This window comes from Podarcis melisellensis (assembly GCF_964234715.1).
Source record: "Podarcis melisellensis genome assembly, chromosome: 3".
Classification (NCBI taxonomy): domain Eukaryota; kingdom Metazoa; phylum Chordata; class Lepidosauria; order Squamata; family Lacertidae; genus Podarcis; species Podarcis melisellensis.
The window spans coordinates 88,568,399-88,579,102 of NC_138530.1; the positions used below are offsets into that span (position 1 = coordinate 88,568,399).

A 10,704-nucleotide genomic window follows, 5' to 3' on the forward strand; every position below is an offset into this window, starting at 1 on the left:
CCACCATCTCATTTGCAGTGGTAGATGCCAATAAACCCCACTGGATGGGCAGGTCAAAGATGCATTGGAGGCGACTATGCAACCTTCATTGCTTCCACAACAACAGGGTGCACAGCACATGTTTGGTCAGCTTCACAGCGAGTCTTAACTCCATTTGTGCACCACCTATCATTTGACCTTCCTCACTACCCAGAGCGTTGCAGAAAACTGGGGAGCAATTTCCACAGCCATAACAGAGATGTAGCAACTGGTGATAAAAAAAATAATATAACCTTTACCAAAAAAAAAAAAAAAGGCTATGGAAGTGTTTACAATGTAGAGTGCAATCTACTTTTATTAATTTTCAGCAAGAAAAAAGTGCACATCGTTTTCTTTGCATCTACAGTACTGCAGCAATCCGCTTACCCCAGAATCCTCTCCCTATGCAATGTTCATTTACCTGCCGTGTGTGTGTGTGTGTGAGAGAGAGAGAGAGAGCGAAAAGGAAGTGTGCGATGTGACATTTTTGCAGATGATGGTAGACACTGAAGCTTTCTAGAGAACAAAGCAAAACGGCTTGAGGAGCTTCTGGAATTCAGCAGCGGATATTTTTTATAACAGAAGTATCAAAATACTAAAACAGTTAACTGTACGGGAGCAAACCAAATACAGCTTATGAAAAGTTAAATCATTGGCACATCATCAGATGCCTACATTTTAATACTGATATCAAATATGGCTATAGCTACCTATTTTAATATATCCAGGACGCTACTATTCCCCACACAGAGTAAAATAGGCTGGATAACTCTGGGGGAAGAAAAGCAATGGATTGAAAACTGCTGGATGGTCATGTGCTTCTACAGTCCTATAGCTGCTTAATCCTGTATCTGCCGCAGAGTGAGGAAGCGCTTCATATGAGTCCATTTTTTAATTGGTAGTCTTCTCACTGAGGGTAAAGTAAAGGAATTTTGCCAAGCTTCTTCCCTTTTAGCTATGCCTCTGTGCTCTGAACGCCCAAGAGTTGGTTTAAGGGCTACATAGACATGCAAGGTCCTCTGGTGTTGCTTTTTTCTTCTTCTTCAAATTCCAGGGAAGCAGCAATTCTTTGATTTATTTGATTTCGCTTTTAATCTTTCCCGTTGTTGCAGAGGTGCCTTGCGGTGGATTTCTGGTGCTCCAGTAGCATGATGGATTTTTCAGAGTTTTCTATGTTTCTGAGAAGAGTCTCTAGCCGTCTTTTGATTTTCTTCTGATCTTCTATCGCACATCCAATTACAACAGACTGGAATTTTTGGTTAACAGGTCCAGCAGGCACCTCAGATGTACAAGCACCATAAAGCGACATTAAGCGGCTCTTGGAGTCTTCCAAATCATCCAATAGTTTGCCAACTATTTCATCGATCATCCGTGTGGCATGTAATAGGGACTCTTGCTGCTGGGGATTTCGAATGGTTTCTACTGAAACCTCCACCGTGAGGGTTCTGCCCATCAAACGTTTAGCAGTCAGACTGAGTTCTTCTCTTTCACCTGCATTTTGAAAGTGAAAACGTTTTGGATTTAAAGCTTTACATCAAACCAAAGTTAGAAAAGTCAAGCTAAACTAGTAGTAGTATTTGTATAATTGCCTCTTCTACCACACAACATAGAAGCTGGGAGTGCAATCATAGTTCTAGTGGGCTTGCAGAGAAATTTTCTCTCTTAGGAGAGGATTTTGACTTGGCCAATATTGCAGCTATCCAAGCAAAATAACAAGTGTTTCACCTATCAGGCGAAGGGGCTCAAACATTGTATGGTGTGTTTTCCAAGAATATGAAATTATGAGTTTTATGAATGGTATACAACTGGTGTCGCTCCACAGATGGAAGACACCCATTAACAACAGTGAAGGGAATAATTTTGGGTGATTTCTCCTGCCTCACTGCAACCTTCTATTATTCACCCCAATAGGACTGGGATATCCACATGCCCATGGCACTTTGGAGTGAATTTTGGGAGCTACAGGGAATAAGGGAAATTGCAAAAATAGCCTCCTTCCACCAATTGGCTACTACCCTATACGGTATATCTTTTTTTTCATTTGCCCAAAGTGAGTGAGTGATTCAAGAACTGCTGGAGTCTTACCTTCACTAATGTTCCTCATATCCTGGCTGTTTTGTATGCCATGAATCATTTCTAGAAGTGATTCCTTTTCCTGCTCCATTGAAGATGCTGTATCACGCAAAGCTTCAACCCTGGGAAGAGGAAAAACCAAATAGGAAGAGAGTTTGTAAACAATCAAATGTTACCCCTAGTGACGTTCTCTAGCAAATAACTGAAAATAATTGCTCATTCATGGCAGTACCAATTCATTTTACAGTGGTACCTCGGGTTAAGTACTTAATTCGTTCCGGAGGTCTGTTCTTAACCTGAAACTGTTCTTAACCTGAGGCACCACTTTAGCTATTGGGGCCTCCCGCTGCCACCGTGCCGCCGGAGCACGATTTCTGTTCTTATCCTGAAGCAAAGTTCTTAACCTGAAGCACTATTTCTGGGTTAGCAGAGTCTGTAACCTGAAGCGTATGTAACCCGAGGTACCACTGTACATTTAGAGTAGATAACTAAATTACTTGTGCTGCCCATATTTTTTCCTACCATGCAAATAAGGGCGGAAGAAGGCCATTGCTACTGAGAAAATGGCACAGTGAAGAGATTGATCCACTTGTGGAAATTGCTGCTTTGGCCTTTTTGAATGAAATTCAACTATTCACACACACACACCTGCGATTGTGTTCCTGCAGGAAGGTTTAAAAACATTTTATTGAAATTGCTTTGGGGTTCGCTTTATTGTCGAACGAGGGCCAATTGGGGTAATCTCTCTCAGAAAAGTGATGCGGGGAAGGGGTTTAAACATGGCATGGTTCTTTTATAAAAACCTTTGAGACTGCTGCTCATGGATCTGCTGAGTCATGCCTGTTTGATCCTCTGTTTCAGCTTCAGGAGAAGTGATGTATTCAGTCATGAATGTCTACAGAAAGACATTTGCGCTAGAAAAACTCACAGTGTTATGAGAACTGTGTTCCCTGCTCCTGAAAGATTTAATGGGTCTCTTCTACTACTACAATGTATGAAGAGGCTTTTATGGGTCAAATCAATGCTGTGCTTGCTGTGTGTGTGTGTGTGTGTGTGTGTGTGTGTGTGTGTGTGTGTGTGTGTGTGTGTTCAACTGTCATGCCCACTGTTACATTCATTCACATATCTCATTAGAAATACCATTAAAATATTCAAAGCTAACCTTACCAGCAGGACTAGAATTCCTAAAAGTGTGGTCTTCCTCTTCCACAGAAGTAACTTGTTATGTTGGAGTTAAAATTAATTTCACTATCTTGTTGATAGCCTACATTCATTCTACACCGACAGTATGGTTGTGTTATCTCAGTGGAGTTTTATGTTTGAAAACAGAGAAGTCCGTATTGTTTTACACCTGTCTTTTTCCAAACAGTTAAGAAAAATATTCATGAAGCTAAGGTAACAGAAAAGCCTTGAGCTTAGTTCTGTGTTTGCCTTTCAAACTGCTGATGGGTGTGCACGTGATGGGGTGCTTTTCCCGTACAAAACAATTATTCATTAATTAATAATATTACATTTATATCCCAAAGAGATATACTGTATTACATTATATCCCTTCCCTCCAAAGAGCTCAAGATTCCTCTCCAACCCATTTTATGCTCACAACTACCCTGTGAGGTAGGTTAGACTGAGAGACACTGACTGGTCCAAGGGACCTAGTGAGCTGCTTTCTGCTCACAGAAAATTAGCAAGGTGGAGAGAAAATTAGGCTAGAACTCCTTCTCTCAGATCTCTAGCTCTGTGTGCAGGGTTTGTTCTGTCAGGAAGAGTGTTTTATCAAGCGTGCAGCCACCTCGTTGAACGCTAGGCCTCCATCAACTAGCTGAACTTCCACAGCCAAACTGTTCACCTCGGCCCAGTCCAGTTCTAGGATATCCTCTCTTATTTTTCTAAGCTCTCTAGCTTCCTTTTTTGGAGATGGAAATATATGTTATGAAAGGCAGCAGCAGGAGCAGCAAGGTATTTCAGCTTCAGCAGGATTTGAAGGAGATAGCTTTAATGCTCTAATGTACTGTAAGATAGTTTTCTATTTCTACTAAGCAGGAAACTGGTACTGTAGCATTGTCTCTTATTCAACAGGTTACAGCTCTGGCGGGGTTTGTTTGTTTGCTACCAGTGCCTTTAGCAGCAAGCTAACGATGCAAAAATTAAGTATGTGAACCCTTCACTTTATCACAGGAAAAGGTTCCTTGGCTAAGTTCCTTCAGGTCACACTCTTTTTAAGGCCCGAAATAGGACAGCTGGGGCGGGGAGGGGGGAGGCTTAATTGTGTGCCCTCGTTTGTTCCCAGGTTTTATTTTGTAGAGTCTATTTTTAAACTAGGGACGCGGGTGGCGCTGTGGGTAAAACCTCAGTGCCTAGGACTTGCTGATCGTATGGTCAGCGATTCGAATCCCCACAGCGGGGTGAGCTCCCGTTGTTCGGTCCCAGCTCCTGCCCACCTAGCAGTTCGAAAGCACTCTTAAGTGCAAGTAGATAAATAGGTACCACTTTATAGCGGGAAGGTAAACGGCGTTTCCATGTGCTGCGCTGGTGCTGGCTCGCCAGCTGCAGCTTCGTCACGCTGGCCATGTGACCCAGAAGTGTATTCGGATGGCGCTGGCTCACGGCCTATAGAGCGAGGTGAGCACACAACCCTAGAGTTGGACACTACTGGCCCCTACGGGCAGGGGTACCTTTACCTTACCTATGCACACACCTGGATTTAGCAGTCAGGCAACTCAACTGTGTGGCTTAAGCTCTGGGAAATGGAAAAGGATTGATAATGTTTCTGATATAAAGATTTCCCTCCCTTAAGGAAGTGGAGCTGGAATGAAAGGTTCCCATTTTGAATCACATATTCCTGACAAATTAAAAGTAAAACCCTAAGCACTGAGCAAATCCCATTGAGTCAAGTGGGGCCTAGAATCCTTAGGGCCCAGGCATTGCCAACAAAAAAAAGGTGCTCAGACTCCATATGGTTTGTGGAATGACAGCTGGGGCTCCCAGGTCCCTCCTAGTTTGGAACTATATATAGGCCTCTCCCACCATGGCACCTGTGTACGTCACTCATAAAGCTGGACCATCTTGCAGCAGCAAATTTCTTCCTCATTCTTACACAGATACTGAGGGAAAGTGTGAGGCAGCTGCAACCGGCTATGAAGTTAAAATGCCCCAACATCCTGCACGAGGTTGTAGCTCTTGGAGCTACACACACTCAGTTACTGAAGCATAAAATAATTGCTTGCGTGAGGGGGGGAAAGCCATTTAAAAATAAACATGCATGCACACATATCCAATCATATGGCACTATTCAGATAAAAACCACCAGGAACAGCGAACAAATATTTAAAACAAACATTTAAATATTCAAATCAGCCATCAATCATATCTGTAAAACTCAATAAAAAAAGAACAACAGAGAATAACAAAGGTCACACTGAACTAAAACAGATGAGAAAAAAACAGAAGAAAACAGCCTAAGCAACTTTTATTTATTTTATTTGCTTATTTTATTCTGACAAAGTAATAATCATAAATAAATAAGAATAAAAATAGCATTTTTTTAATCTGTTGCTGAAATGACATTAGAAAGAGAAAGAGCATTCCAAAGTTGGGGTGATGCAAATGAAAAGGCTCCATCACAGTCCACCTCACTTCTACATACAAAGGGGACTCAGTGATGAGGACTCAAGGGAAGATATTAATAAACAAGGATGTATTTGTGGTTTTCAAGATACCCTGATCCCAAGTTATTTAAACTTTAAAACCGAAGCCTGAAAGGACCAGGGGAAATGTGTTTCTATACATCCAGTTTCACTTAATGTTCTATTATTAACTGTATTAACTTCTGTTAACAGCCCCACGGACAGTGAGCACCTTGCAGTAAGTTGCAGTAATATGTTATCACCTCCATCCCCTTTGATACGGTATATGGCAGCAGAAGACCCATATCTTCCGCAGCCTCCTATCTGACCTAACCAACTCTCATCATCAGATGTCAATGAGTCCTTAGATTCAAATGGCAACTCAGCTAACAATTCCCTGCAAAAGCTTCCAGCAAATCACTTCCAATCAACCTCTGTTATTTTACATCCTGACTACTGGCCAGGATGGGGGGTAATAGGTATATCACCCCGTCAAGAGCACTGATTTCAAAACACTGGCTTCCATTTAAGGAACAAGGCCTTGTTTTTAAAGTAGGAAAATACCTTGTATGTGTGTATTAGCAACTACAGTACCTCTCCCCAAATAGTAATGACAAAGGTCAAAGTGCCTTCTGGTGGACCCTGTCTTACACAGATAGGTCCCCTCAGGCATATCCAGTAGTGGCAGCAGTTGTGCATGGGGGGGGGGGCTGAGAGATGGCATTTTAATTCTTCACAGTGCCCCAGTGCCAAACTCATGTCACTCTGGAAAATATAAATGGTGGCTTGCAGTGACATGCTGGGTGAGCCCTGACAGCTGCCCCAGGGTGTCAGGTGCTGATGCCTGCATTAAACTTAACATGTCTCTTGACACAATACACAGATATTAAAATGCACACAAGAAGCTTGGCGACAGAAGCACCCTTCACATATTAGGCTGAAAGTGGGAGAGCAGGACTGGGTGATCCATCTCACCTCAACTTTCATAAATTCAGCTCAAAGAGAACAAATAGTCTCCTCTTTCCCCCGACCCCAACGTGAATCTTGCTTTTCCAACTGCAGAGGAAAAAACCAATTAAAAAATAATCCTATGTGCATAGGATCTAAAGACATAATGGCTAGCAATAAGGATGGCACACACGATCCTGTGCCCCCCTCATTCTAGTTAATATGTGAAAAGTGCTAGGATTTCAGACATCACTTTGGATTGCGAAGCAATAATCGCTGTTTTCCCATGCCTGACACCACTGAAACCATACCTGAACAACAAAAGAAAAACTGGCCGCGGGGGCTGAGACACCCGGAGGGGCAAAGCAGCACTTTGCAAGTTTGCAGAGCGATTCTAATCAGGGGATTATTAGAAAGATAAGATTAGTCAACATCCCTCGCACGGGGCTTAACAGGGTGCCTGGCAAGCAACAAAAGCCAGCCCCATACGGAAACCCTTCAAAAGGAAGAACCCCAACGGGGAGAAGAAGTCATATTATGATTTGACTCTGCTTTTTAATGCCCATTGCAGGAGAGCAGCTCTCTCTCTCTGCCTACTTTTTGCAGAGCTGCTAAACTCCATCTCTCTCTATATATATATCAAGCCAAGCCAAGCCAGACCACTGTCCGCCCCGTTCCCTAGCCGAGCCCGGCGGGTGTTACCTCCTCTCCAGCTGGTCCAGGCACTCGAGCAGGCGGCTGGATCGGTCCGCCATGGAGGTGGAGCGGAAGAAGCGGCCCCGCAGCTGCCCCCCACCCGCTTGCTGCTGGCCGCCGGCTTCGGCGACGCTGGAGCTGCTTCTGGAGCTGCTGATCTTGGCCTGGGCCATGGCGGGCCGCGAGAGCCAAGACGTCGCTGCCTCCACCGCCCGGTGCTGCTGCTTCCCCGCCCGCCGCTTGCCCGGAGAGCGTCCCCGCAGGCAGGCAGGCAGCGACTGCAGCAGGGCTGACACCCGACGCGCCGCCAAAGAAGGAGACGAGCCGCCCCCTCCCTTAGGAGAAGAGGGGCCCACCCCGCTCCTGTCCGCAGGAAGCGCTCTGCACATGTTCAGAGGCGCTGCCGCCTCCCGGAACCCATCGCGTTCTATCCTTGCTTGCTGGTCGCCGCACTGGAAACGGGGTCTGTGGCTTAAGTTGCGCCCTAGGTGTGAGGGGAGCCCAGCGGTGTGTCATTCGTATTTGTTTAAATGAAGCCCTTTAAAGCTGATTCCAGCCTTGGTGTGAGAGGTGGCTCCAAATGAATGCCTTAGAAGAAGGGCCATTTGTCTTCGTAATGGGCAAAGGGGCCTTGTGTTGGATCAGCAACCCTCCTCCTTCCTTCCCGCCCTCTTTCGCGCCTTGCACTGGGAGCGTCATAGGGCGCCATCCCTGCTTCCCATTAAGGACATGCTTCTTGGTGCTTTCCTTTCGCAGCTCAGCTAAACGTGTCCCTCTTGCTGAGAAATTGGCTAACCTTTTTTCTCTCCATCATCCTGACGCATATCCTAAAGTGGAGAGGCTGTAGGTTTTTTTTTAAGGGGGGGCACTGCAATCCCTGCAGTCTCTTGAGCTGGAGCCAAAAGTTTGATAGAAGCTTTACTCCCATTAACTGCACTGCAGTTGTTCTCAATTCTTTTCCCTCCTCTTCCTTAAAAAAAGGCAAATCACCTGGGGGGGGGGGGCGGAGAACCCACTGAGGATTTATTACAAACTTCAGCAGGAACAAAGCAATTTATTTTAAGTATTTTAAACAAATATTATTTAGAACATATAAAACACAAAACCTTAAAAACACATGACACAATGAAAAGGACCCAAAGGCAAGGCCACAGATAAAAGTCTGTATAGTTTCAGGGTACAAAGTAAATTACACTGTACCTGAGTGGCTTAGCATAAATCTGCAAAAGGATATTTGAATCTTTAAAAAGATCAACTGATTAAATAACTCGGCATTAAAATGTGGATACATCATAACCACAATTAAGTGAAACCACAAAATAGATTAACCGTGGAACTGTTGGTCTCATCTCTATCTCCTGGTTAGGACAAATTTCATTAAGATGAATCTGCTTTCAAAATGTTCCTTTTATTTATCAACCTACCTCTTAAACATGAAGCGGCTCCTGCAAGATGGCAGAAAACAATACTAAGCATTACTTAGTGTGAGTAACTCCACGAGTAACAAAAAGGTAGTGGAAGGGGGTGCAGGAGTTGACTGGCAATGGTAGGATTCTTTCTGATAAAGGAACTATAGCAGAACAAGAAGAAATCCAGGCAAATTTAGCTAACCTCTTGTAGTTTCAAAATGATGACAAACATACAGGGATTGAACCTGCAACCTTGATATGGTTCTTGGCTGTTTTTATTTTGGTTACTCTGAGTAACATTGAATGTTTCCTGAGAAGTGTACTTGTGTAAGAGAAGGTATAAAAAAAACATGCCAACGTACTCGGTTTGGGCTGGTGTGAAATGAACAGAAAGCAAGCTAGCAGCAACTAAGTGAACTGGGTGACCATCCTGCATATTGCGCTCATCAGAAACGTTTTGAGATATGAATGTGCCCTTGCTGCATATCAACCTTGCAATTCATCCTACAGAAGCTACAAGATCACTCCCCGCCCTGAGCCTAAATTTCTAATCATGTCTTGTCATTAATTTTGGGGCCGATAACTGAACGAAACAGACCAATGTTTGCAAAACTTCCTGGTTTGCTTTGAGAAATCTTTTACTCCGACAACTTGACGAGTAACTCTGTACAGCCTTATCTTATGTACAGATTCACACCCCGTATGTGCATCAGTACATATGAAGGAGACTTCATGTGATGATCTGCACCTTTGGTAGAGCCTCAGCATCTTTGGAGAGGCTTGCATAGGTTTCTTTGCTGAAGATATCCACCACTGGGGCTGCTCCTCAGTCACCATGTGAAAAGGCTGCCATACCAAGTTTAGAATATATTGCAGGATTTAAAACAGATTTGTTCATTATCATAGAACTGATTACTAAACCAGATCTTTGCTGTTCATACAATATAGTACGTTGCAAGTTTGCTAAGAACGTGTAGTGATCAGGTGGGATTACTATGAGGAATTATGAAATATGGAGCAAGCCATTGTGTCAGCAATGAAAGCATTGCGTTGACTGGGTTTTTGATTCATTGACAATAATTTCTGATCAAATCCCACAAGCCTCTGCACCTCTGCTATTTGCTTTCTCTGCGCCTGACAGGCTCTTATAAGCTTTCTAAACACAGACCAGTTGCTGGTTGCTTCACCAGGCATCCTGCGTCATAAAGATAGTAGGTAGCTTCTTTGATATACCTTTCCTTGATTTTGTTAATCTTAAGGGCCAGTTCACAAGATGGTAAATACTACCTGTCCTTCCTCTCCTGTTTACTGCTGTTTATGACCTCTGGAGTTTGCTAAAAGCATTCCTCCTTGATTCCTATTTTATTTACTCTGAACTATGTATGCATGCTCAAGTAGGAAATAGTTACTTTGTAGTTTTAACTTTAACTTTGTCCCTATGTGGGGTTTTTTGAAATGCTCAGAGGAAATCTGATTGGCTCTTACGAACACTGTGTAAAAGTTCTTTTGTGAATAAAACGACCTGGGCCAAGGGGTGGACAGTATTATTATTCTTCGCATTGCCTCCTGGAGTCTTGCTGGTCAAGCCTTGTGTGTATTTTATTAATCAGAGTCCAATCCTTCCTTGCTTTTGGAATGCAGCAGAGCGTTCTGCACTGGAGTCAAAAGGTGGGAAATGAGAATCATGCTGCCTCTCCCTCTAATGCATGAATACCATAGACAAGCAACAGATTCTTCGTACTTTGGGCTGCTCCTTTGAAATGAGGGTTTTTTGTTTCGCCTTAGAATTCTGAGGATGAAAAGTGTGTTAAGCACATCAAGTGCATTTGAACTCTTCCTGAAGAACAGATAGCCAGCATGCATACAAGAATTGCAGCCCACCAACCTCTGGCTGGGAGGCGACCACCAAACTTTACTGAAGTGCCATTGTCATGGAA

General features: G+C 43.6%; 1 protein-coding gene across 1 annotated transcript; it reads right to left on the reverse strand.

The window, feature by feature from the left end:
• Positions 1-305: 305 nt before the first annotated feature.
• BAG2 (BAG cochaperone 2) lies at positions 306-8,187 on the reverse strand. The gene is made up of 3 exons (XM_081906540.1): positions 7,365-8,187; positions 2,104-2,213; positions 306-1,509 (listed from the first exon to the last, which is right to left on the reverse strand). Exons 1-3 carry the CDS (start codon positions 7,745-7,747, stop codon positions 1,109-1,111), a joined length of 894 nt encoding a protein of 297 aa, XP_081762666.1. The 5' UTR covers positions 7,748-8,187; the 3' UTR covers positions 306-1,108.
• Between the last annotated feature and the right edge of the window lie 2,517 nt (positions 8,188-10,704).

Coding starts and splice junctions, on each gene's coding strand:
- BAG2 (XM_081906540.1), bottom strand. CDS start 7,747: ATGTGCAGAGCGCTTCCTGCGGACAGGAGCGGGGTGGGCCCCTCTTCT. Junction 2,214..7,364: donor CTGGACCAGCTGGAGAGGAG/GTAACACCCGCC, acceptor TCCTCTTCCCAG/GGTTGAAGCTTTGCGTGATA. Junction 1,510..2,103: donor TATGAGGAACATTAGTGAAG/GTAAGACTCCAG, acceptor TTCAAAATGCAG/GTGAAAGAGAAGAACTCAGT.